General features: G+C 45.5%; 1 protein-coding gene across 2 annotated transcripts; it reads right to left on the bottom strand.

Annotated features, from left to right (window-relative positions):
• On the bottom strand, nucleotides 1-27,938 carry GZF1 (GDNF inducible zinc finger protein 1). 2 transcript variants are annotated; one of them, XM_040351678.1, is made up of 7 exons: nucleotides 27,786-27,938; nucleotides 14,843-16,194; nucleotides 9,379-9,473; nucleotides 7,400-7,567; nucleotides 4,830-4,987; nucleotides 916-1,268; nucleotides 1-753 (listed from the first exon to the last, which is right to left on the bottom strand). In XM_040351678.1, the coding sequence occupies exons 2-6, from the start codon at nucleotides 16,177-16,179 to the stop codon at nucleotides 930-932; spliced, it is 2,097 nt and encodes a 698-aa protein (XP_040207612.1). In that variant the 5' UTR covers nucleotides 16,180-16,194; nucleotides 27,786-27,938; the 3' UTR covers nucleotides 1-753; nucleotides 916-929. The 2 variants fall into 2 exon arrangements, with proteins under 2 accessions (XP_040207612.1, XP_040207611.1); XM_040351677.1 differs by having other exon boundaries at nucleotides 1-1,268.
• Between the last annotated feature and the right edge of the window lie 23 nt (nucleotides 27,939-27,961).

Genomic DNA, 27,961 nt, shown 5'->3' with positions numbered 1-27,961 from the left:
TGACGGGGATGGAAGAGAAATTTATTGTTAAGGAAATTTCATTTCTGGAGAAAAAAAAAGAAAATTCATAAACCGTCTGCATACAAAGAAATAGCTCAATCTTCCAAACACTGGCAAGACTGGTACTGGAATTGTCCTGGCCACACTGATGGTGATGTGATCAATATCAGATATTAGTTCTGGCCACACAGATAGTGATCAATATCAGATATTAGTTCTGGCCACACCGATAGTGATCAGTATCAGATATTGGTTCTGGTCACACCGATGGTGATCAGTATCAGATATTAGTTCTGGTCACTCCGATAGTGATCAGTATCAGATATTGGTTCTGGCCACACCGATAGTGATCAGTATCAGATATTGGTTCTGGTCACACCGATAGTGATCAGTATCAGATATTGGTTCTGGTCACACCGATGGTGATCAGTATCAGATATTGGTTATGGCCACACCGATGGTGATCAATATCAGATATTGGTTCTGGCCACACCGATAGTGATCAGTATCAGATATTGGTTCTGGTCACACCGATGGTGATCAATACCAGATAATGGTTCTGGTCACACCGGTGGTGATCAGTATCAGATATTGGTTCTGGTCACACCGATGGTGATCAGTATCAGATATTGGTTATGGCCACACCGATGGTGATCAGTATCAGATATTGGTTATGGCCACACCGATAGTGATCAGTATCAGATATTGGTTCTGGTCACACCGATGGTGATCAATATCAGATATTGGTTCTGGTCACACCGATGGTGATGTGATCAATATCAGATATTAGTTCTGGCCACACCGATGGTGATGTGATCAATATCAGATATTAGTTCTGGCCACACCGATGGTGATCAGTATCAGATATTGGTTCTGGCCACACCGATAGTGATCAATACCAGATATTGGTTCTGGCCTCGCTGATAGATCTATTCCATATTGACCATAGCGGGGATGGAGGAGTCGGGCTGTGTGTGGAGGACGGTCAGGTGGCTCAGCGTAGTGGCGATATACACTTCCTGAGGAATGATGGTACAGTCCGCCTTGCAGTTCAGGATGGAGGTAGCATTGTTCTCATGTAATAAGTCCACACTTCCCGGGACCACCGTCAGGTTCTGGTAGTGACAGTTCTCGGGGTAAGCGAGCTTCTCTGCAGCTTTAGAGGAGTCTTCGCTGTCCTCCTCAGTAAGCTCCGATTTCTGCCCATCTTCAGCTTTAGGATCCAGAACAACAAGGAATGACTTCCAGGGCATGTTTTTATCATGGATCTTCACCAAAGAGAAAAAAGAGGATTAATAATTGTGAAGCATATGCTTCAGTGTAATTCTCCCTGCTAGTACTTGTGTGTGTGTTAGAGGTAACAGGTGATTTCAGGTGTGACTCATTCCTCTGTTGAAAGGTTTATTGATCTATTGTGTTGTGTGAAGGAGACCTGTGTTTACTGTTTACTGTGATTAGAAGTGGCTCATGTTAATTATTCTGATTGCTTCATTGTAGTAATTACCTCCACTGATGTCATTATCTAAAGAAATGTTTTCAGGGTCGACTCCGAAGTGTCTGCCTATAATCTGTATGAGAGCCCCCACTGTGTGTGGAAAGGGGGTGGAGATTTCATTGTTCCTTGATTGAGGATTTAGCTTGTAACTGCATATATACCTAGCAGCAAGCTGCCATTAAACTGTCTTGTTCCAGCAGTAAGCTCTGACTCATGTGTGGCTTATTGGGGCGATCCCAGGAATGTTCCTCCTCGTGGAATATTGGGTGATGTCCTTTATGGAAGAAGGGAATGTTTGACGGGGATATCATTTTAATACCGTCACAATAATAGATTAGGAGCAATGCTGGTCATAGACGGAGCAAAGTTCTTTCCTTCATAAGAAATTTGCTCAATTTCCCCAATAACACAGTCAGTGTTGACAAGTGAATCCATCTTGTGGAACCATTGTGTTCTCTTGGCAGGGACAGGATGGGACTGGACGCGCGCCCCCCCCCCCCCCGGCTCTGTGACTTCAGCCCGCTGTTTGCGGAAAACGGGTCACAGAAGTGCGGAATGAACTGCATTCCTGTGATCCATAGGAGAATTACAGCCAACAGAGCTTTAGCTGTACTTCTCCTTTAAGAAGGGACTAGGAAAAGAAAACAGACCAACAACACAGTGGCCAGGTGGTTAGCACTTCCACCTATCAGCACTACGGTTTTTGGTTTGAATCCCAACAACAATGCCTGCATGGAGTTTGCATGTTCTCCCTTTGCCTGCGTAGGTTTCCTCCCACCTTACAAAGACATGCTGGGAAGTTAATTGGCGTCTGTCTAAATTGTCCCTAATATGAATGTATCAGTGTGAATTAGGGACCTTCATTGAGAGCAGGGACTGATGTGAATGTACAATGTATTTGTATCTGTTGTGAAGTTCACCTGCTTACAAATCCACTTAACCACTTCCTTACTGGGCACATATACCCCTTCCTGACCAGGTGAAATTTCAGCTTGTGGCAGTGCGTCACTTTAACTGACAATTGCGCGGTCGTGCGACGTGGCTCCCAAACAAAATTGACATCCTTTTTTCCCCACAAATAGAGCTTTCTTTTGGTGGTATTTGATCACCTCTGCGGTTTTTATTTTTTGCGCTATAAACAAAAATAGAGCGACAATTTTGAAAAAAAAAACAATATTTTTTACTTGTTGCTATAATAAATAGCCCAATTTTTTTTAAAAAAACATTTTTTTTCTCAGTCTAGCCGATACGTATTCTTCTACATATTTTTGGGAAAAGAAAAAAAAAAAAAATCGCAAGAAGCGTCTGGTTTGCGCAAAAGTTATTGCGTTTACAAAATAGGGGACAGAATTATTATTATTTTTTATTTTACTACTAATGGCGGCGATCAGCATTTTTTTCGTGACTGCGACGTTATGGCGGACACATCGGACACATCGGACACATTTTTGGCGCCATTCACATTTATACAGCAATCAGTGCTATAAATATGCACTAATTACTGTATAAATGTGACTGGCATTGAAGGGGTTAACACTAGGGGGTGAGGAAGGGGTTAAATGTGTACCCTAAATTGTGTTCTAAATGTAGGTGGAGGGGGGTGACTGGGGGAGGTGACCGATCTATGTCCCTATGTACAAGGGACACAGATCGGTCTCCTCTCTCTCCTGACAGGACGTGGAGCTCTGTGTTTACACACAGAGCTCCACATCTTGTCCCTGTAGCCGCCGATCCCGAGTGTCTGGCGGACATCACGGCCGCCAGGCACTCACATCGGCAGGCCGTGTTTTTACGGCCTGTTAGAGATTGAGAACCACCCCGCAGCCGTATAAAGTCGTACGGCCGTCGGGTAGTGGTTAAGGACCGCCTAACGCCGATATACGTCGGCAGAATGGCACGGCTGGGCACAATCACATACCTGTACATCGCCTTTAAGAGCCCAGCCATGGGTCACGCGCACTCGTGACCTGGTCCAAAGCTCCGTGACCGCGCCCGCGGGACCAGATCGCCGCCGGTGTCCTGTGATTGGTCACAGGAGCTGAAGAACGGGGAGAACTGTGTGTAAACAAACCTTCCCCGTTCTTCTGTGTGGCAATGTCAGTGATCGTCTTTTCCCTGTTATAGGAAACGACGATCAGTGACGTCACACCTCCAGCCCCCGCCCCCCTACAGTAAGAATCACTCCCTTAGGGCAGACATTAACCCCTTAGAGCCCCCTAGTAGTTAACCCCTTCACTGCCAGTGTCATTTTCACAGTAATCAGTGCATTTTTATAGCACTTTTCGCTGTGAAAATGACAATGGTCCCAAAAATGTGCCAAAATTCTCCGATGTGTCCTCCATAATGTCGCAGTCACGAAAAATAAAATAAAAATCGCCGATCGCCACTATTAATTGTAAAAAAAAAAATATATTATTAAAAAATGCCCTATTTTGTAGACGACATAACTTTTGCGCAAACCAATCAATAAACGCTTATTGCGATTTTTTTTTTACCAAAAATAGGTAGAAGAATACGTATCGGCCTGAACCGAGGAACAAAAAATGTTTTTTTTTATATATTTTTGGGGGATATTTATTATAGCAAAAAGTAAAAAATATTGCATTTTTTTCAAAATTGTCGCTCTATTTTTGTTTATAGCGCAAAAAATAAAAACCGCAGAGGTAATCAAATACCACCAAAAGAAAGCTCTATTTGTGGGGGGGGGGAAAAAGGACGCCAATTTTGTTTGGGAGCCACGTCGCACGACCTCGCAATTGTCAGTTAAAGCGACGCAGTGTGGAATCGCAAAAACTGGCCAGGTCCTTAACCTGCATAATGGTCCGTGTCTTAAGTGGTTAAAGAGCAAATCGTCCCTTAAGGGCCCTTTCACACGGGCGGCCCGGACTGTCAGTTTTCTAGGCGGACCTGAATGGGCGTTCCGTGCACCTCTATGGAGCCACGGATGTCAGCAGTGACATGTCCGCTGACATCCGACCCGCCAAAGTGTGACAGAGGAAAACCCTATTTTCCATCCGTCTGGCGGATCGGATGAAGGCGGGCTCTACGCTCCGTCGTCATCCGATCCCCTATAGGGGAGAGCGGCGCTCTGACAGGTCAGTCCCCGTACAGTGTGCGGAGACAGACCTGTATTCTGCCTGCTCAGTGGGGATCGACGGAGCAAAGCGGAGCCCGTACACGGACAGCCCCGTGTGAAAGGGCCCCAACTCTTGCAGATAACAGGGGTTCAAACTATATATGTTTTGACATACACTGGAATCTGTTGTAAGATTATTGATCTGATGATTAAAATAAGCTCCCCCCACACTCTAATGTGCAATATCCATGGTCTCACCGAGGTGTGTCTCCGCAGGGTGGATTTATCGGTGAACGTCCGCTGACACGCTATACACATGAAGGGCTTCTCTCCCGTGTGAATGCGGTTGTGCCTCTGTAGTGCGTTCAGCTGAGTGAACTGCTTTCCACATTGTTTGCAGCAATACGGCCGTTCTCCTGCAAGTAGAGAGGAATACATTACATAACATTTACACCGAAGCTTAGTACACACCACTGCTGGGTTGACTAATAAAAAAATAAAATAAAAATTATAAATAAATGAGGCGCTGAACAAAACAATCCGATGTTAGTACAGCAATCTTCCCCACTAAGCTATGTGTGTTCCGACAGGGCGACGCCCCCTGACATTGGGCCCCTGTGTACTAGGCTTTAGGGACCTCCTCTTCAATATGTATGTATATGTATATATATATATATATATATATATATATATATATATATATATATATATATATATACACATATACACACACCCACACACATGCATACATATACACACACACACACACACAAAAAGTAAGTACACCCCTCACATTTTTGTAAATATTTTCTTCTATCTTTTCATGTGACAACACTGAAGAAATTACACTTTGCTACAATGTTGTGTAGTGAGTGTACAGCTTGTAACAGTGTAAATTTGCTGTCCCCTCTAAATAACTCAACACACAGCCAGTAATGTCTAAACTGCTGGCAACAAAAGTGAGTACACCCCTAAGTGAAAATGTCCAAATTGGGCCCAAAGTGTCAATATTTTGTGTGGCCAGAATTATTTTCCAGCACTGCCTTAACACTAATAGAAAAACGAAAACTGGACAGCCGCACTCCAAAATAACTTAAAAAAGTTGTCTTTATGTTTCAACTGTACAAACACAGTCACTGCAACCAACAGAAAACAGGATGGCCGATGCGTTTCGCACTTACAGTTAGTGCTTTGTCATGGAGTCCTCTTCCCCTCCTCCATGAGGATATCACAGAGCTGGTGGATATTAGAGACCTTGCGCTCCTCCACCTTCCATTTGAGGATGTCCCACAGATGCTTAATAGGGTTTAGGTCTGGAGACATTCTTGGCCAGTCATCACCTTTACCCTCAGCTTCTTTAGCAAGGCAGTTTTCGTCTTGGAGATGTGTTTGGGGTCGTTATGTTGGAATACTGCCCTGCGGCCCTGTCTCCGAGAGGATCATGCTTTGCTTGAGTTAGTCACAGTTTCCCCACCCCTTCAACCTCTGCAGCACTCATACGTCTATTTCCCAAAGACAACCTCTGGATATGGCGCTGAGCACGTGACCTCAACTTCTTTGGTCAATCATAGAGAGGCCTGTTCTGAGTGGAACCTGTCCTGTTAAACCGCTGTATGGTCTTGGCCACTGTGCTGCAGTTCAGTTTCAGGGACTTGGCAATCTTCTTATAGCCTAGGTCATCTTTATGTAGAGCAAGAATTCTTTTTTTCAGATCCTCAGGAGTTCAGAGTTTGCCATGAGGTGCCATGTTGAACTTCCAGTGACCAGTATGAGAGAGTGAGAGCGATAACACCAAATTTAACACACCTGCTCCCCATTCACGCCTGAGACCCTGTAACACTAACGAGTCACATGACTAAATGGGCCCAACTTTGACATTTTCTCTTAGGAGTGTACTCACTTTTGTTGCCAGCGGTTTAGACATTAATGGCTGTTTGTTGAGTTATTTTGAGGAGACAGCAAATTTACACTGTTATACAAGCTGTACACTCACTACACAACATTGTAGCAAAGTGTCATTTCTTCAATGTTGTCACATGAAAAGATACAAGAAAATATTTACAAACATGTGAGGGGTGTACTTACATTTTTGTGTGTATGTGTGTAAGTGTGTGTGTGTATATATGTATATACATACAAATTGAAGAGGAGGTCCCTAAAGCCAATTACACAGGGGCCCAATGTCATTTCTTCAGTGTTGTCACATGAAAAGGTAGAAGAAAATATTTACAAAAATGTGAGGTGTGTGTGTGTGTGTGTGTGTGTATATATATATATATATATAAAAAAACAATTACAAAAATGTGAGGGGTGTACTTTTTATAACACACACACAAACAAACACACACACGTGATTCTGCGCAGCCAGCCCACACTGTAGCAGTAAACCTACAGTGTGCGGTCAGCAAACAGTTCACACATGTCAGCTGCCTATTAAAACCAAGCAATAGATACTGGACAGCCCCATACACCTTGTGTAGCAGCAAAAAAATAAAAAATAAATACAATAAAACCCCTTTAAACACACAGTTGCAGGCAGCACAGCCTACCACTGCTCCCCACAGTGGTAGCTGAGGCTGTGTCGCAGCCAATGGATGTGGTTATGAAATGGTGCAATCCCTCATTAAACGGGCACATGGGAGGCAGAATTTCCCCTCCCAATCACCTGCTGACAAAGCGATCCAACGTGGGTCCCGGGTCAGTAGCCAGGCCCATGTTAGGGGGGCCAATACCTTTTAGAACTGAACATGAAACCAATAAAGTTCCCTCTCCCCTCCGTCCTCCTTTTGGGGTTTGTTGCTTTCCCCAGACAAATATTGGAGTCTTACCAGTGTGAACTTTAATGTGCTGGTAGAGAGAATTCCTCTGAGCGAACGTTCTGAAGCAGATGTCACATTTGAAGGGTTTGGCTCCGGTGTGAATGCGGTTGTGATGCTTTAAATATTCTTTGGAGGCAAAACTTTTCCCACACGTCTCACACATAAAAGGCCTCTCCCCTAAGAAGCATAAAAGTCGTCATCATCATCAACATCGTCATCAACATCAACATCAACATCAACATCATCATCATCATCATCATCATCATCAACATCATCATCAACATCCCTCATCAACATCATCAACATCATCAACATCATCATCTGGGCTGATTTTTTAACAAATGACTGGAAGGTGAACCAAAGTGTCTGAAGGAAAAACTTTCTGTATTGCCCAAAAGCAACCTCAAGTACCCCCCCCCCCAATACAAAACCCGGCACAGACAACTCCCCTCAGTCCTTTCATACAATAGACCATGTTGGGAAGATCTCCTCCCATCCCCCTTCACACAAGGTGTCACTAGGTCAGGAAGGAGAACTATTCCCAACAAAAGGCACATAATCAACAAAAACCTGACCAAAGGGTCCAACCTTTCCCCGTTCCATCCAAAACCAAGGAAATGGTTTTGGATGGGGCTGGGCCCTAAAGTGTTTTTTTTATTTTTTATTTAAATAAGAAACATGTTATACTTCCCGTCTCTGTGTAATGGTTTTGCACAGAGCAACTCAGATCCTCCTCTTCTTGGTTCCCCCTCATCGCTCCCCCCCCCCCCCCCCCGAGTGCTCCCATGGCAATCAGCTTGCAATGGGGGCACTAGTGTGTGCTTGCTCCTGAGCCACACCCTGATTGTCCATCAAATCAGAGTGCAGCTTAGTCCCACCCCTGCTCCTTCCTGACTGGCTGGAATTTACAGCAGCAGAAGCCGATGGCTCCCGCTGCTGTGTCCGAGCCAATGAGGAGGGAGAGAGCAGTTGCACTTTGCTGTATTGAGATTAGGCTCAGGTAAGTATTGGGGGGGATGCTACATGCAAAAGTTTTTTTTACCCTAATGCTTAAAGATAAAAAACCTTGTGCCTTTACAACCATTGTAATGCCCAAGGTAAACCCATGATTTTGGTTATGTGCTTATTATTATATAGCTGCTACTAGACTGTAAGCTCCAACGAGCAGAACCCTCAGATTCCTCCTGTATTGAAACTATACTGTCTGCCCTCATGAGGTTTTATCCTCTCACGATTTGCCTTCCCTGGTTCCTCCTTTTCCCTTCATCAACATGCTAATGACATTTTTAACCACTTAAGACCCGGACCAAAATGCAGATAAAAAACCTTGCCCCTTTTTGCGATTTGGCACTGCGTCGCTTTAACTGACAATTGCGCGGTCGTGCGACGTGGCTCCCAAACAAAAATTGGCATCCTTTTTTTCCCACAAATAGAGCTTTCTTTTGGTGGTATTTGATCACCTCTGCAGTTTTTATTTTTTGCGCTATAAACAAAAATAGAGCGACAATTTTGAAGAAAATGCAATATTTTTTACTTTTTGCTATAATAAATATCCCCCAAAAATATATAAAAAAAAATATTTTTTCCTCAGTTTAGGCCGATACGTATCCTTCTACCTGTTTTTGGTAAAAAAATAAAAATAAAAATCGCAATAAGCGTTTATCGGTTGGTTTGCGCAAAATTTATAGCGTTTACAAAATAGGGGATAGTTTTATTGCATTTTTATAAAATTTTTTTTTTTTTTACTACTAATGACGGCGATCAGCGATTTTTTTTTCGTGACTGCGACATTATGGCGGACACTTCGGACAATTTTGACACATTTTTGGGACCATTGTAATTTTCACAGCAAATATCCCTAAAGCCTTCAGCACTAAAGAAAAGTAAAACATGGATGGTGCTTGGATTCCCTTTACATTACAGCTCCATTCCCACAGAATACAGACGTACCTCCATTTGCTCAGCACCGCACATCCATGATGACGTACCTGTGTGACAGCGCCTGTGATAGATCAGCATATGGTTCTGGGTAAACTTGGCTCCGCACTCCTCACAGGCAAACGGCTTTTCTCCAGTGTGAGTTCTGGGGAAGAAAAACTAATAATAAAAAAAAGCAACTTTTTTTTAGCAATCTCGGGGTGGCATCCTAAGGAGGGCAATGCCCTCTGGCCAAATTAGGCCAATGGTGTCACACCCCGCCCCCCATTGTGCACTGCAGCGCGGGGGATTCCTTAACTGCAGCCGATTTGTCCGGTGGGGGATGTGATCATGTGACAACTTCCCATTGGTTCCCTACTCCCGACGTTCACAGCGATACCATTTATATGTGCATCATTTGTTGTCTGTACCCCAGAAACAATAGTGCCAAAGAAATTCCCAGCTCAACTTACCGACCAGCCTGCAACCAACCAAATTGTCCAGTCAAAGGCCCCATTCACACCTCCGCGACAAAACGCCCGACGCCGGACGCTCGTGCCGCTGGAGGGGAGAATTCCCATTGCTGTCTATGAGATGGTTCACATCTCATAGACGCCGTACGCCTGCCGCCTGAAAAAAAGTCCCGGACCCTTTTTTTCAGGCGGCATTGGCGTTCGGCCATACAAAGCAATGGGAAGGATTTGTAAAAAAAAAAAAAAAGTTACACTATTCGCGGGAAAATACGCCGCGTACGCGGCGTTACTTGTCGCGGAGGTGTGAATGCAGCCTAACAGTTTACGTAAAAAACAGGGGTTTAGTTTGCACACATTTGCAAATACATACGTGAGCTACAGAGCAAGGCACCCCAGTATTATCTGCAGTCCTAACAGTGGGAGCACATGCATTATAATGGATAGGTAGAGGGCAGGTGAGCCTAAAAGGAGCCCACCCCTCCTTAAAGTGGAGTTCCACCCAAAAGTGGAACTTCCACTCGTTGTACCCCCCTACCCCTCCGGTGCCACATTCGCCACCTTTGGGGGGGGAAGGCAGGCAAGATACTTGTCTTTCACAGGTATCCTATTCCCACTTCCAAGAGCCTCAGCCACAGGTATTAATGTCACGGCTGGGGCTCCCTCCTCCTTCCCCAGCCGCCGATCCAGTAGGAGAGAGGGGCGGAGCCTCGCGCATACGCAATAGGCTTCACTGCCAGGTTCCCTTGCTCGCAATGGAGGCGGCATGCAGTGTCTGCATGTGTTGCCGACATCGCTGGACTCCAGGACAGGTAAGTGTCCAATTATTAAAAGTCCGTAGCTGCAGTATGTGTAGCTGCTGGCTTTTAATTTTTGCAGGGGTGGTCAGACCTCCTCTTTAAGAGCACAGGGGCGCACTGGACACCCAGCATTTGCATGCGTTGCCCTTCCATGTGCTTCTTGCTGCAAAGGTCAGTTATAGGTTGAGGCAGGGGCCATTTGAATGGTTGAAATATTGTTGAGGGGGGCGCCCTGGACACCTTTGCTGCCATTATGCTATATTCTGGGTGTCCAGTGGGCCCCTGTGCCTTTAAGGAGAGGTGGGTTCTCTCTAGGCTACAGAGCCCCATCAAGGCAACCCCAGTATTATCTGTAGTCCCAACTCTAAATTTTGAGTCTCCATAGTAGAAGCACATGAATTATAATGGAGCTAGAGATTTTTTTATATATATATATATATATATATATATATATATATATATATATATATATATATATATATATATATATATATATATATATATATAAAAATAAATAACGGAGCCTAGAGAATGCACAATGGCAGCAAAGGTATCCAGTGCATCCCTTCACAATGGCAGCAAAGGTATCCAGTGCATCCCTTCACCAATATTTCAGCAGTTCAAATGACCCCTGCCCCAACCTACAACTGGCCTTTGCAGCAAGGAGCACATGGAAGGGCAACACATGCAAATGCTGGGTCTCCAGTGGGCACCTGAGCCCTTAAAGCGGATTTCCACCCAAAAGTGGAACTTCCACTTTAATCACTCCTCGCCCCCTGATTTGACATGCAATTTTTTTGGGGGGGGGGGGGGGGAGTAAAGGCTTTGTTAGGAGTGGGACTTCCTGTCCCACTTCCTCTTTCCACCTAGGCGACTCCTCCCCCTCCCTCTAGGCGATTTTCTGGGACACGTGACAGATCCCAGAAGATCGCCTGTCCACTCCGAGAGCGCAGCGTGACTCACGCATGCACAGTGCCTGCCTGGTCGTGAAGCCGAAATCTGTCACGGCTGGGTGCCTAGAGTGGCAATGGAGGTGCCAGGGGAGAGGAGCGACGCTCCCGGCGGCCACATCGCTGGACCATGGAACAGGTAAGTGTGTTTATTAAAAGTCAGCAGCTACACTTTTTGTAGCTGCTGACTTAATAAACATAAAAAGCCTGGAACTCCTCTTTAAGAAGTGGTGGGCTCCCTCCAGACTCACCTGCCCTCTGCCTATCCATTATAATGCATGTGCGTCCACTGTGGAGGCTCACAGAATTTCCCTTCCATGTGCTCCTTGCTGCAAAGGCCAGTTATAGGCGAGGGCAGAGGCCATTTACAGAAACAATAGTGCGCAATTTATTTATTTTTCAAAATCTTGCCTAAAAGCACACAGACCTAGATCAAGCCATCAAGCCCCGATCTAGTCAATTTATTTTTTATGAACAAATTAAAAATAAAATATAAAAAGGTTGGCGCTAATTCAAGAGTGAAAATAATATAAATGGCATCACAAATCATATAAATAAACCATAATACATAAATGCATGTACTATCAAAGAGAGCCTTATGCCGCCATGACGTGAAAAATGCCATTTTTTAAATTGGTCGTTAAAAACGGCCGTGTGTGGGCTCCAGAGCATTTTTGTCGACGAGAAAAATGGGCATTAAAAATTAAGAACCTGCTCGATTTATTCTCGTTGTTTTTCACGTCGTCATTTCTCTCGTCGTGAAAAATGGTCGTGTGTACGCTTTAACGACGGGGAAAAAAAATGCGCATTCTCAGAAGCAAGTTATGAGAAGGGAAATTTGCATAATCAGCCCAAAGGGTGGCACCATTCGAATGGAACTTCCCCTTTATAGTGCCGTCGTACGTGTTGTACATCACCGCGCTTTTCTAGAGCATTTTTTATTACGATCGTGTGTAGGCAAGGCAGGCTTGAGAGGAATCAGGTCGTCAAAAACGTCGTTTTTTTCCATGACATGAAACATGGTCGTGTGTACGCGGCATTAGAAAAGACTCCACACACCAAAAGGCGCGCCAGATAACTAAGATATGAAAAACTTTTTGTAGAAATCAAGTCCTTAGAATGATGGATCTCCATCAGGGAGGGATATTTCTTTAGCTTCGTCTCATCAGCTAATAGATTCTAATTCTTTGTACACACGTTACAGGATTCCCGGCGGTAAAAAGTCCGCCGTGAATCCCGAGGAGAAAACCTGCCCGCTAAGTTTTTCCCCGACAGTTTTTCACATAGGAAAACTGGCGGGAAAAAGACTGAGAGAACTGGTTCTCTTTTTCTTTTCCGGCAGTTTTCCTGTCGGGAAAATTGCGATGGAGCATACACACGGTCGGTTTTCCCGGCCAAAAGCTCTCATGGCATCCCTACGGGAAAACCGGTCGTGTGTACAAGGCATTAGACTCATGTTAAAGGCAGATGCTCGGAAAAAACATAATCATCACGTAGCGCAATACAGCCTGGACAAACTGGAAACTAAATTGTGCACTTACTGTATATACTCGAGTATAAGCCGACCCGAATATAAGCCGAGGCACCTAATTTTACCACAAAAAACTGGGAAAATATATTGCCTCGAGTATAAGCCTAGGGTGTCCATCTGCATACCTCCCTGTGCCTCACTTTACCTCACTGTGTCCATCTGCATTGCTTTACTGTGCACATGTGCATGCCTCACTGTGCCCATGCCTCACTGTGTCCAAGACTAGACTTACGTTTAACATGGGAGTCTATAGAAGGGGTGCCCAGTTTGAAAAATCGGTGCTCCCCAGACGTAGGTCTCCCAGACAGCAAACTTTGCACACTAGTGGAGGAGAACTGGGGCTACGTGTGTGCAAAGTCCAGGGGACCTACGGCCGGCGGGTATCGGGTCCCCAAAGTTACCAGAGAAATTACCGTTTAACATGGGAGTCTATGAAAGGGGTGCCCGATTTAGAAAAATCGGTGCTTCCCGGCCGTAGAGGAAGAGTAAGGCCCCGTACACACGAGAGGATCCATCCGCTGAAAAATCTCAGCGGATCGGTTTCAGCGGATAGATCCCCTGGTGTGTACGTTCCAGCGGATATTTATCCGCGGATATTTCCGATTTCCAGCAGATAAAAATTTGTAGACATGCTTACAAATCTATCCGCTGGAATCGGAACCAGCGGATCGATCCGGTGGTCTGTACAGACTCACCGGATCGATCCGTCCGAACCCATCCCTCGCATGCGTCGTAATGATGCGACGCATGCGTGGATATCCTTATATGACAGCGTCGCGCACGTCGCCGCGTCATCATCGCGGCGATGGCGCGACACGTCACCGCGATGGGAATTCGGCGCGGATTAAAATCCGCAGAGGATTTATCCGCGGATACGGTCCGGCGGACCGTATCCGCGGATAAATCCTATCGTGTGTACCAGGCCTGAGGCTATATGTGTGCTAGGGAACCTATGGCCGGCCAGTACCGGGTCCCTAAAGTCCGGGAGATCAGGCGCAAAAAGGTGACTCGAGTATAAGCCAAGGTGGGGCATTTTCAGCACAAAAAAATTGCTGAAAAACTCGGCTTATACTCGAGTATATACGGTACATTAGTGGGTGCCAATATGCACTAAAGCCTCGTACACACAAACTAATTTTCTGAGAACAATTGTGTGATGGACGTTCCATCGCACAATTGTTGTCGGATTTTCCGACAACAGATGTTGGATAGCATGCTTTCAAATTTTTCCGACAACAAATGTTGTCTCTCTACAGGAGAGTCAGGACGCTCTCTACATTGTAGATAGAGTAAGTAGCTGTGTGTTAGTGGGTGTCCTGACTCTCCTGTAGTCCAAGGGAGGGGGCGAGCACGACACTCCACACCAGGGAGAAAGCCTTGCATTACTGTGTGGAGTTACAGACAGAAGAACAGGAAGTGAGGATTTCTCAGAAGAAATAAGGACATTTAAAAGCAAAATGGAAGGATGAGGTAAGTAAAGGAGGACTGCACTAAGGTAAAGGAAGATATTTAGGGGGAAAAAAAATTGTACCTTTACAACCCTTTAAGAATATGTAATGTAATGTTGAGTTGAGAGATATCTTGATATAGCACTGAAGGGTCCCGACGCGCTGGGCCAACTTAGACAGGATCCGATTAACCTACCAGCATGTCTTTGGCGTGTGGGAGGAAACTGGAGTACCCGGAGGAAGCCAGGTAAGTGAAGGAGGACTGCACTAAGGTAAAGGAAGCTATTTAGGAAAACAATTGTACCTTTACAACCCCCTTTAAGCACGAATGCCTACCTCATGTGCGTTTTCAGCGCAGAAGTCTGGGAAAACCGGGCGATACACAAGGAACATTTAAAGGGTTTGTCCCCGGTGTGCGTTCTTTCATGGAGCCTCAAGGCCGTCTTGGAACTTAGACCTTTCCTGCACACTTGGCAGAAGTGTCTTTCTCCTCCACCCTCGTGGACCTGCAAAATGTGCCTCTTGATGTCTTTTTTCCTCTTGAACTTCTTGTTGCAGAGCTCACACGGGAACTGGCGCTCGTTGCTGTGCACGTGACGCTGGTGGCTTTTTAAGTTGCACTTATTTGCAAAGTTTTGGTTGCAAATATTGCACTGGTAGATCTCCTCGGAATTTGCGTGATTCTGCTTCGAGTGTTTCACGTACGCCTTTTCATCTTCAAAGTTCTCCCCGCAGATAGAACATGCCACGTATTTACCAGTCGCTTGAGGATTATCATCATCGTTGGAGGTCTTTCCGCTCTCCGCCAATTCACATGGACTGTCCTCGTCCTCTTCAGCTTTGATGCTGTCCTCGGTCTGCTCGCCGATAAGCTCCTCATTGCATGGAAATGGTTCCCTCCCAATGCCGTTCAGTAAGGAGTCAACGTCTTCACCGTCTTGCTGTTCCCGAAGTCGTCTTGTGTACTTCTTCTTGGGAATCTCAACCACGGCTTTCCTCCCAGGTAGGCGTCCACTCAACCTCCTGGATTTGGAGCTGGAATGCTTGGAGGGCTCCATTTTTTCCATATACTCCTCCACTTCTATGGTTGAGGAGGCCTCCAAACACGACTCCTCTCTGAGTTTGCCGTCTTGGCCATTGTGAAAGTTATCCGTACTTTGGACCTCATCTGCTCCAGAAGACTGGAGATCCGTCAGAGAATTTATATGCAGTTCCTGCATGTCATCCTCGCCGTCTTGCGATTCCTCAATATTCTGCAGATCCAACCACACCGACTCTTCCAGCATCTGCTTTCTATGCTGACTGCAGGCCTTGGCCAAGTCAAAGCATTTTAGTTTTTCGGCTACATCGTTGACTCGCTGGACTTTGTCTTCTTCTACTTCCAGCTTGGCCGTATAGATGAATTCCAGAAACAAGGCGAAATCCACGGCTGAGATTTCATTCATCAAGACAGAACTACAACCCAGGAGCCGATCGCTGGTAAAGATCTCCTTGAAATACTTGCTGGAGGCTGCCAGGATGGTTTTGTGGGCGCTGAAGTCCTCGGTGGTCCCCTGATGCTCCACTCTTACAGTTATATCGCATAAGTGGCCCAGCAGCCGGAATTGGTGCATTTCCTTCAGGAGGTGGATGGGCAGAGACCTGGACTCCAGCAAGACTGTGGGGCTCTCCATTGTATTCGGGTCCTTCTGGAATTTGGAGGAAACAGAAGAAGAAGAAGAAAAAAACTGTAAATAACCTGCATGAATACCATTGCCAGGGCTGTCTTTAAAGTGGAGGTTCACCCGGAAATAAAAATTTTTACCCTTAGATTCCTGCTCATTTTGTCGAGGGCAGTGATGGCGAACCTTGGCACCCCAGATGTTTTGGAACTACATTTCCCATAATGCTCAACCACACTGCAGTGTGCATGAGGATCATGGTAAATGTAGTTCCAAAACATCTGGGGTGTCAAGGTTCACCATCACTGGTTTAGGGGAATCGGCTAGTTGTTTTAAAATCGAAGCTGTACTTACCGTTGTAGAGAGCGATCTTCTCCGCCGCTTCCGGGTATGGGCTGCGGGACTGGGCGTTCCTATTTTGATTGACAGGCTTCCAACGGTCGCATCTATCGCTTCACGATTTTCCGAAAGTAGCCGAACGTCGGTGCGCAAGCGCAGTATAGAGCCGCACCGACGTTCGGCTTCTTTCGGCTACTCGTGACGCGATGGATGCGACCATCGGAAGCCTGTCGGAAGACTGTCAATCAATTAGGAACGCCCAGTCCCGAAAGACCATACCCGGAAGCGGCGGAGAAGATCGCTCTCTACAACGGTAAGTACAGCTTCGATTTTAAAACAACTAGCCGATTCCCCTAGACAAAATGAGCAGGAATCTAAGGGTAAAATTTTTTTTATGGGTGAACTCCCGCTTTAATATTGATTAGACCCTGGGCAAACATTTTCTCCCCCCCCCCCCCCCCCCCATGGAATTTTGCTCCCCTTGTGCTCTGAGACATACAATAAATATCAGCTGGACTTAAAATCAGTTTACTGTATCAGATCAGGCAGTGATTGCGATTGGTTGCCAGAGGTTACAGCATATCATTACCACTTACTGGTTGCTAGAGGTTACAGCACACATTACGGCTCACTGATTAGTTGCTAGAGGTTACAGCACATGATTTCTGCTTGTTGATTGGTTGCTAGAGATTACTGTACAGTAATACTGCTCACTGACTGGTTGCTAGAGGTTACAGAACATCATCTCCTCACTGCAGAGGGGCATGATATACATATGTATACTGCCTTTATTTACATATGAATCCCGCTGCTATTTATATATGAATGTGCCCATTATTTGCATATGAATGACGGTTATTTACATGTAAACACAGAGATCTGCCCCGGCGCATCGTATCTGAGATACGCTACACCACTGTACCTTACCTGGCTTTGGTTCGAATCCATAAAGATTTTGTGCCGTAAGTTACGGCGGCGTAGTGTATCTCAAGCAGCGTAACGGCGCGGAATTCAAATTGGGTGGGTAGGGGGCGTGTTTCATTTAAATGAAGCGCGTCCCCGCGCCGAACGAACTGCGCATGCGCCATCCCTAAATTTCCCGCTGTGCATTGCGCGAAATGACGTCGCAAGGACGTCATTGGTTTTGACCTGGACGTAAATTACGTCCATCCGGATTCACGAACGACTTACGCAAAAACAAACAAAATGTTTTTTTTAAATTATACACGGGAACGACGGCCATATTTAACATTGAGTACGCCACGTAATAGCAGCTTTAACTATACGCCGAAAAAAGTCGACTTGAGATGACGTAAAGGAATGCGCCGGCCGCTCGTGGATCGTCGGAAATAGCTAATTTGCATACTCGACGCGGAAAACGTCACCCAGCGGACGCCGAAGAATTGCATCTTAGATCCGAAGGCGTACGAAGACGTACGCCTGTCGGATCTAACCCAGATGCCGTCGTATCTTGTTTTGAGGATTCAAAACAACGATGCGACGTGGGAAATTTGAAAGTATGCCGGCGTATCAGTGGATCTGCCCCAGAGTCTGCAGGTGAGTCATCTGTACACAACAATAGGGCAGTAGCAGCACTTCACACTGAGATATCAGGACACAGCACATGACTACAATTTCAAGAGACAAGGGAATGTAAACTGGGATAGTTGGCAAGCATAATGCCGCATACACACGATCATTTTTCGGCATGAAAGAAAACTTTGTTTTTAAAAACGTCATTTAAAATGATCGTGTGTGGGCTGCACATCGTTTTTCAGTTTCTGAAAAACGACAAAAAAAAAAAAATTCGAACATGCTGTATTTTTTAACATCGTTTTAAAAAATGACGTTTTTCGGTTTGTAAAAAATGGTCGTGTGTGGGCTAAAACAACATTTTAAACCCGCGCATGCTCAGAAGCAAGTTATGAGACGGGAGCGCTCGTTCTGGTAAAACTACCGTTCATAATGGAGTAAGCACATTCATCACGCTGTAACAGACAGAAAAGCGCGAATCGTCTTTTACTAACACGGAATCAGCTAAAGCAGCCCCAAGGGGGAACACATGGAACTTCCCCTTTATAGTGCCGTCGTACGTGTTGTACGTCACCGCGCTTTGCTAGAGCATTTTTTAAAAACGATGGTGTGTGGGCAACGTCGTTTTTAATGATGAAGTTGGAAAAATTTTGTTTTTTGGACAGGCTGAAAAACGACGTTTTCCTTCATGCCGAAAAATGATCGTGTGTACGCGGCATGAGGCAGCTGTTTTGGGCCCCACAACAAAGACAGGGCCCAGCTGCCCTTTTTTCTCTGCCTTAAAGATGGCCCTGACCATTGCCTCTATTCATACCTATGTGTTCAAAGCGGAAAATGAACGGAACCATTGTACCTATCAAGGCAATACAGTGCGTCTTCAGGACCACGGAGCAGTCTAAGTTTAAAGTGTTACTAAACCCACAACAGTAAAATCAGTCTGCATATGCAGTAAAACATGCTTGTTATACTCACTGTGGAACTTAAGGGGTTAATCTGCATTGTGTAAAAGGCTGTTTGATCCTGTCTTCTCTAGACCGCTCCTTCTTTCACTGTCCCCAATCCATCTCCTGACAAGACAGAGCGTTTGGAGTCACTCTGCACACGCTCAGTTTGGTGTGTATTGCTAGACAGTGGTAAGCACAGGGCCAATCAGCACTGTCCAGACAGGGGGTCAGGGGTCCTGCAGCCTCATAGGAAAATCAGGAGAGAATGAAATCTCCTCCTACAAGCTTTAGCCAGACACTGATAGAAGTCACAAGACTGCTATATACTGCTGATAAGAAAAGGGTATTTATCAGTATATATTTACTAAAATAATTGCATTTCCATGTTCTGTGAACTGTGAGAGATCAGATATAGTGAATGCAGAGTCCTGGGTTTAGTAACACTTTAAATCGGCACAAGAGATGGTACATATATTCAAAGTAAAGTGCCCCTCGTGCTGGTGGTCCCTCACCCCCCTCCCATACCCACGCTGTAATCTTCCAGTGCTGCAGGGGTTAAAACAGGGGTGTCAAACTCAATTTCATTGTGGGCCGAATCAGAATTATGATAGTCCTCAAATGGGCCGGTTGTATCTGCATCCCCTCCCCTTACATTAGATGTCAAGAGCCACCCCACCGTCAGAAGTTGAGTCCCCGACTCTCCCTTACATCACAGTGCACCCCCCTTTCCTTATGCTGCTGCTGGGAAGAAGCTGAATGCATTGCTTGAAAGCAGAAAGTAAGGGTCTGGAGGAGGACCAGAGGAGGGCTGGAGCTATCCTGCCGCTGCAGGAGAGGTGCGAGGGACACATGAAATGGCCTGGATTCGGCCCGTGGGCCTTGTGTTTGACACCTGTGGGTTAAAACGATCCCTTGGACGGGTCAGTGTGCCAACTATGTCTGTCTTTTCTGGACCCCTCCTCCATTCACAGATGCTGTGCTAAAGGACAGGCAGATGAATGGAAGGTCCACCACTTCCATTCACTGATGTAAATTATAATACATAATGGAGTACGGGAAAAGAATGAAAGGTCTGCCGCCTCCATTCGTAGAGTGCTTTTTATGGATGGAAGTTAAAGTGTTACCAAAGTCAGATTTTTTAACAAACCTGTTATACTTACCTGCTCTGTGCAGTGATATTGCACAGAGTGGCCTTGATCCTCTTCTTCTCGGGTCCACCGGTGGCAAGCTTGGCTCCTCCTCTTTTTTTATTTCCACCATAACTAGCTGCTTACTATGGGGAGAAACGTGGTCCGTGCGCTTCCGATCTGTGTGTCTATAGAGCCGCACATCATAGACTTACACAGCAGGGCTTATCCCCCGTACACACCATCACTTTATGTGATGAAAAAAAACGACGTTTTTAAAAACGTCACTTTAATTGACCGTGTGTGGGGGAAAACGTAGTTTTATGTCTTGTAAAAAACGACCAAAAAAAATTGAAGCATGCTTCAATTTTATGTGTCGTTTTTCAAAACGTCGTTTTTTACTTCACAGAAATTGACCGTGTGTAGCAAAAAATGTCGTTTAAAACAACGTTTTTTTCATCCACGCATGCCCAGAAGCTACTTATGAAGCGAGCTTCAATGGAAAAACGTGGTGGAACGTAACCTCACTTTGCTAGAACATTGTGAGAAAACGATGGTGTGTAGGCAACTTCGTCTTTGAAAATGGAAGTTTCAAAAACGTCATTTTTTACTTCACAGAAAATGTCGTTTTTTTTCCATCACATAAAGTGATGGTGTGTACGGGGCATTAGGCCCGCCCCCCACTTCCTGTTCACTGCATTTAATTGACAGCAGGAAGAGCCAATGGCTCCTGCTGCTTCTTGAGTGCTGTGTGAAGAGGAAGAGAGGGGAGAATAGATGCAGCCGTGCACAGCGCTGATCTCTTCTCCCCTCTCTTCCCCTTCACACAGGGAAACTGAAAACATTTATCTTCATACAAAGAATGCATTTGGGAAAAAAAAACGTTTTTTGGTTTAGTAACACTTTTCTAGTACAGCATCTATGAATGGAGGATGGGCGATTGAATAAAAGGGTTGCCTGCTCCATTTATAGAGTGCTTTTCATTAATGGAAGTTATAGTACAGCATCAGTGAATGGAGGAGGGGTGGTTAACCACTTAAGCCCCGGACCATTTTGCAGCTAAATGCCCAGGCCAGGTTTTGCGATTCGGCACTGCGTCGCTTTAACAGACAATTGCGTGGTCGTGCGACGTGGCTCCCAAACAAAATTGGCGTCCTTTTTTCCCCACAAATCAAGCTTTTTTTTGGTGGTATTTGATCACCTCTGCGGTTTTTATTTTTTGCGCTATAAACAAAAATAGAGCGTCAATTTTGAAAAAAATTCAATATTTTTTACTTTTTGCTGTAATAAATATCCCCCAAAAACATATATAAAAAAAATGTTTTCCTCAGTTTAGGCCGATACGTATTCTTCTACCTATTTTTGGTAAAATAAATCGCAATAAGCGTTTATCGATTGGTTTGCGCAAAATTTATAGCGTTTACAAAATAGGGGATAGTTTTATTATTATTTTTTTTTACTACTAATGGCGGCGATCAGCGATTTTTTTCGTGACTGCGACATTATGGCGGACATTTTGGACAATTTTGACACATTTTTGGGACCATTGTCATTTTCACAGCAAAAAATGCATTTAAATTGCATTGTTTATTGTGAAAATGACAGTTGCAGTTTGGGAGTTAACCACAGGTGGCGCTGTAAGAGTTATGGTTCACCTAGTGTGTTTACAACTGTAGGGGGGTGTGGCTGTAGGTCTGACGTCATCGATCGAGTCTCCCTATAAAAGGGATCACTCGATCGATGCAGCCGCAACAGTGAAGCACGGGGAAGCCGTGTTTACATACTGCTCTCCCCGTTCTTCAGCTCCGGGGCGGCTATTAACGAATAGCCGCGCCGTCGTCCCGGATTGCTCCCCGCGGGTTAGCGCTCGCCGCATGTACCGGGGGGGGGGGGTCCCGATCGGACCCCCGACCCGCGGCAAGGAGGGGACGTACATGTACGCCCATCTGCCTGTACGAGCCATTCTGTGGACGTATATGTATATGCGGCGGCCGTTAACCGGTTAAATATAAGGTCTGCCTCCTCCATTCATAAAGTGCTTTTTATAGAAGAAAGTTATCGTACAACATCTAGGAATTCAGGACAGGCTGATGAATGAAAAGTCCACCTACTTCATTCGGTTATAATACAGCATCTATAAATGGAGGACGGGAGATGAACAAAAGGTCTGCCCTGCTCCATTCATAGAATGCTTTTCACTGATGGAAGCTATAGTACAGGTTCCATAAACGGAGGAGGGAGACAGAAAAGGCAGCCATGATCGGCACTGTGGATGAGTGCATACAGTAGAGTCAGCTGATCGTATTATCCTCCTGTCAGGGCTGGGCTCTGCCCTTCCTTCACTATTCTGTCAGCCAATTGACAGCTCCCATCTCTCCACAGTGATCCAACTGTTGATGATCCTGCTCGTCAGCTCTGCCTACTTAAAGCCTTCCAGTTCATTTGCTCTTTGCCTTCGCCTGTGTTAACATCACAAGAAACTTTCTCCTGTGTTCCTGTTGAAGACCTGCTTGTCTGACGTTCCCTCTGGCTACAGATCCTGCTTGCTGTACTACTACCTTTATCGCTGGCTCTTGGACATTGGCTTGGCGGACTACCAGATCCGGTTACTGAACTCTGGCTATGTTTTGACTACGTTTACCTTTTTATTTTTATTATTATTTTTATTATTAAAGCGGGGGTTCACCCCCAAAAAATGTTTTAACATTACATTCAGCCGAGTTGTTAGAATGACATTAGGCTGTTTTTTTTATTTAGTAAAAGGACCCCTAAAAAAGGGTGAAATTAGGTGTGTACCCTGAAGGTAAGTGGCTTAAAGTCCAAGCCTAATACCTCGTAATACACAATGGTGAAATTGTGAAATTAATTGATACACTATAGACTACACTACAGGTATTTCACATATGTATACCTATTTGCTGATTTTTTTAGCACGGATTTGTATCAATTAATTTCACAATTTCACCATTGTGTATTACGAGGTATTAGGCTTGGACTTTAAGCCACTTACCTTCAGGGTACACACCTAATTTCACCCTTTTTTTAGGGGTCCTTTTACTATATATTTTTTGGGCGCTACATTTTCTTTTTCACATTTTTCACCTTATATCCATATGGTATGTTGGCAGCCTGATTTACACCCAATATTTGGTTTGCGCAATATTGTATATACACTTTTTTGTTTTTTTTATTTCCTTGCCGTACATACCGTTTTATATATATATGTTCACCGCGGCTTCCGGGTATAATCTGCGGGACTGGGCGTTCCTAATTGATTGACATGCTTCTGACCGGCGCATACAGCGCGTCACGAGTTGCCGAAAGAAGCCGGACTGCGAGTCGGCTCTATACGGCGCCTGCGCACCGACGTTCGGCTTCTTTCGGTGACGCGATGTATGCGCCGGTTGGAAGCCTGTCAATCAAATAGGAACGCCCAGTCCCGCAGATTATACCCGGAAGCCGCGGTGAACATATATATATATATAAAACGGTATGTACGGCAAGGAAATAAAAAAAAAAAAAACAGCCTAATGTCATTCTAACAACTCGGCTGAATGTAATGTTAAAAAAAAAATTTGGGGGTGAACCCCCGCTTTAATAATAAAAATAATAATAAAAATAAAAAGGTAAATGTAGTCAAAACATAGCCAGAGTTCAGTAACCGGATCGGGTAGTCGGCCAAGCCAATGTCCAAGAGCCAGCGATAAAGGTAGTAGTACAGCAAGCAGGATCTGTAGCCAGAGGGAACGTAGTCAAGCAGGTCTTCAACAGGAACACAGGAGAAAGTCTCTTGTGATGTTAACACAGGCGAAGGCAAAGAGCAAATGAACTGGAAGGCTTTAAGTAGGCAGAGCTTACAAGCAGGATCATCAACAGGTGGATCACTGTGCAGAGATGGGAGCTGGCAATTGGCTGACAGAATAGCCCAGCCCTGACAGGAGGATAATACGATCAGCTGACTGTATGCACTCATCAACAGTGCCGATCATGGCTGCCCAGTCCCGCAGATTATACCTGGAAGCTGCGGTGAACATATATATATATAAAACGATATGTACAGCAAGGATTTTTTTGGGTGAACCCCCACTTTAAACAAGTGTGATATAACTGTACTTCAGTCTCGGTCTGATTCATGGTTTCGGACAGGAGGCGAAGGCCATGACTTCAGAAGATGAAGCCAATCCACTTGTTAATAATATTTTTTCCAGATTGGATGACCTGGATCACCGCATGGATCAGTTTGCCACTGCGATACAGACGCTCCTGAGTCGCACGGCTCATCTAAAAGTCTCCTATTGTGGCCGCTCCGGTAGTCTCTGTGCAGGATAAACCCAGTGGCTTACGCGTTGGACCTTCCTTCCAGTGTGCGTATCTCTAATGTGTTTCACGTCTGCTTATTGAAACCTTTGGTCTGCAACCGTTTTACCACCTTGGTGCCACGTCCTCGCCCTATACAGGTTGAGAACCATGAGGAGTATGAAGTACAGTCCATTGTTGACTCCCATAGGTTCCGTGGGCGCATACAGTACCTGGTGCATTGGAGAGGGTAAGGTCCAGAGGAACGCTCTTGGGTCTCATCCTCAGACGTACATGCCCCTGTCCTACTCCGTGGTTTCCATAGACGTTTTCCCCTCAAGCCCGGTGGTCCTCCAAGGGGGAGGGGTCATTGAGGAGGGGGGTACTGTCAGGGCTGGGCTCAGCCCTTCCTTCTCTGTGCTGGCAGCTCAGCTGTCAGCTTCCATTTCTCTACAGTGATCACCCTGCTTCCAGGTATAATCTGCGGGACTGGGCAGCCATGATCGGCACTGTTGATGAGTGCATACAGTAGAGTCAGCTGATCGTATTATCCTCCTGTCAGGGCTGGGCTATTCTGTCAGCCAATTGCCAGCTCCCATCTCTGCACAGTGATCCACCTGTTGATGATCCTGCTTGTAAGCTCTGCCTACTTAAAGCCTTCCAGTTCATTTGCTCTTTGCCTTCGCCTGTGTTAACATCACAAGAGACTTTCTCCTGCGTTCCTGTTGAAGACCTGCTTGACTACGTTCCCTCTGGCTACAGATCCTGCTTGCTGTACTACTACCTTTATCGCTGTTACTGGACTCTGGCTATGTTTTGACTACACTTACTCTGTTTACCTTTTTATTATTAACCACTTGGGACCCGCGCTATTGACAAAAGACGTCAACAGCGCGGCTCTCAAGTGCCGGGTGGATGTCTTTGGACGAAGCATTACCCGCGCGCGCCACTGGGTGGCGCGCAACGGGTAAACACTGTCCCGGCGCATCGCTGGGAAGCCGATGCGTGTACCTGGCGGCCGCGATGTCCGCCGGGTACACGCGATCGTCGGGAACACAGCAGGGACGTGGAGCTCTGTGTGTAAACACAGAGCTCCACGTGCTGTCAGAGGAGAGGAGACCGATCTGTGTCCCTTGTACATAGAGACACAGCATCGGTCACCTCCCCCAGTCACCCCCCCTCCCCCCACATAGTTAGAACACACCCAGGATACACATTTAACCCCTTCCTCATCCCCTAGTGTTAACCCCTTCCCTGACAGTCAAATTTATACAGTAATTAGTGCATTTTTACAGCACTGATCGCTGTATAAATGTGAATGGTCCCAAATTTGTGTCAAAAGTGTCCGATACGTCCGCCGCAATATCGCAGTCCCAATAAAAATCGCAGATCGCCGCCATTACCAGTAAAAAAAAAAATAATAAAAAAAAATCATAATTCTGTTCCCCATTTTGTAGGCGCTATAACTTTTGCGCAAACCAGTTGCTTATTGCGATTTTTTTTTTACAAAAATACGTCAAAAAATACGTATCGGCCTTAACTGAGAAAAAAAATAGTTTTTTTAAAAAAAAATTGGGATATTTATTATAGCAACAAGTAAAAAATATATATTTTTTTTTAAATTGTCGCTTTTTTTGTTTATAGCGCAAAAAATAAAAACCGCAGAGGTGATCAAATACCACCAAACTAAAGCTCTATTTGTGGGAAAAAAAGGACGTCAATTTTGTTTGGGAGCCACGTCGCACAACCGCGCAAATGTCAGTTAAAGCGACGCAGTGCCGGAAGCTGAAATTTCGCCTGGGCACGAAGGGGGTTTATGTGCCCAGTAAGTAAGTGGTTAAACAAATGTGATTTAACTGTACTTCTGTCTCGGTCTGATTCATGGTTTCTGACACCTCCCTAGCACTGGAAGATTACAGCAGTGAGGTATGGGGGGGGGGGGGGGGGGCAGAGAACTTCATAAAGCAGCCACCAGCACAGGGACGCTTCTAAAGGTAGAAAGTAAAAAAAAAAAAAAAAGTCTTCTGGGTTCCCCCCCCATACTTACCTGAGCCCCATCTTTATTCAGCTACGTGCATGAGAGCAAAGGCTCTCCTGGGTCTCTCTCTCTCCTCATTGGCTCAAACAGCAGGGGGACCATTGGCTCTGGCTGCATTCAATCACGGCCAGTGAGCCAATGAGGAGAGAGAAGGGGAAGGGAGACCCAAAAAGAGGAGGATTGGGACTGCCCTGTCTAAAACCATTACACGAAGCAGGTAGGTATAACCTATTATTGAAAAAAAAGGGCCTCTGATAGTTAAAAATACAGAAAACCGTTGGGGGTATAAAGTAACTTCGAGCAAAAAAATAATAAAAAAATGCAGATTTAATATGTGCACGCGCGTATCTTATTTACGCTACGCCGCCGCTACTTAGAGAGGCAAGTGCTCTATTCACAAAGCACTTGCGTCCTAAGTTACGGCGGCGTAGCGTAAATCGGCCGGCGTAAGCGCGCGTAATTCAAAGTAGGCAGGTCGTGGGCGTGTTGTATTTAAATTAAGCGTGACCCCATGTGGACGCATGGCCGAACGAACGGCGCGCGCATGCTCAGTATCACGTCGTATTTACGCCCAAAGATACGCCGGCTCAATGCCTGTGACGTGAACGTAACCTACGCACAGCCCAATTCACGTACGACTTACGTAAAACGACGTAAAAAGATACGCTTTTTCCGACGTCCATACTTTGCACCTAGAGACCTGCTTTATCTTTACGCCGGCGTATGTCTTACGTAAACGGCGTAAAAAAATTGCGACGGGCGTATGTACATTCGTGAATCGGCGTATCTCGCTCATTTACATATTCGACGCGGGAAATCAACGGAAGCGCCACCTAGCGGCCAGCGTAAATATGCACCCCAAGATACGACGACGTAGGAGACTTACGGCGCTCGTATCTTGGCCAAATCTATGCGTAACTGATTCTATGAATCAGGCGCAAAGATACGACGGCGGCCATTCGGACTTACGACGGCGTATCTGGAGATACGCCGTCGGAAGTCTTTGAGAATCTGGGCCACAATGTATAGCGATAGAAAGAGATTTTTTTTATTTATTTATTTTTTATCTATTATAGGTTTTTGAGGATATATATACACAAATCTTTTATATTGCACCGAATATTCATATTTTTTTAAAAACACATTGTAGCAAAATATAATAATTTCCCACAAAAAAATAATAATATTTCCAGTAAGGAAACTGTCAGCTGTCATAAATCAGTGCAGTTATTGGATAAATAAACCCTAGAAGGGTGTCCTCTCCCCAACTTGCTAGGGGAGGATCTCCTTCTACAGACAATGGGCGCCCCCCTCTGTCCCAGCCCCCTCCTGGTCACCTACCTAGCGGCTGCGCCCTGACAACCAGCAACAGCCCCGGACGACGGTGTCGCTCAATCACGGATGATTACGGTGAGGCCCGGAAGTAATGAAGAAATACGGTAACACGGCCAAACACTTCCCCACAGCCTCAGGACACACCTACAGCCAATCAGAGCGCACTATGCAAATCGCCAGCG

The sequence above is a fragment of the Rana temporaria genome, chromosome 4, assembly GCF_905171775.1.
Source record: "Rana temporaria chromosome 4, aRanTem1.1, whole genome shotgun sequence".
Classification (NCBI taxonomy): Eukaryota; Metazoa; Chordata; class Amphibia; order Anura; family Ranidae; genus Rana; species Rana temporaria.
The sequence above is the reverse complement of the archived record's forward strand: the minus strand, read 5'-3'. Positions and strand labels throughout refer to the sequence as shown.

Bases quoted from the DNA above. Each gene is read 5' to 3' on its own strand.
- GZF1 (XM_040351677.1), bottom strand. From the start codon at position 16,179: ATGGAGAGCCCCACAGTCTTGCTGGAGTCCAGGTCTCTGCCCATCCAC. The intron at 7,568-9,378 runs GTACGTCATCAT...TATGCTTCTTAG, and splicing joins TCACAGGCGCTGTCACACAG to GGGAGAGGCCTTTTATGTGT. The intron at 1,269-4,829 runs GTGAGACCATGG...TCTTTGGTGAAG, and splicing joins CCCTGCGGAGACACACCTCG to ATCCATGATAAAAACATGCC.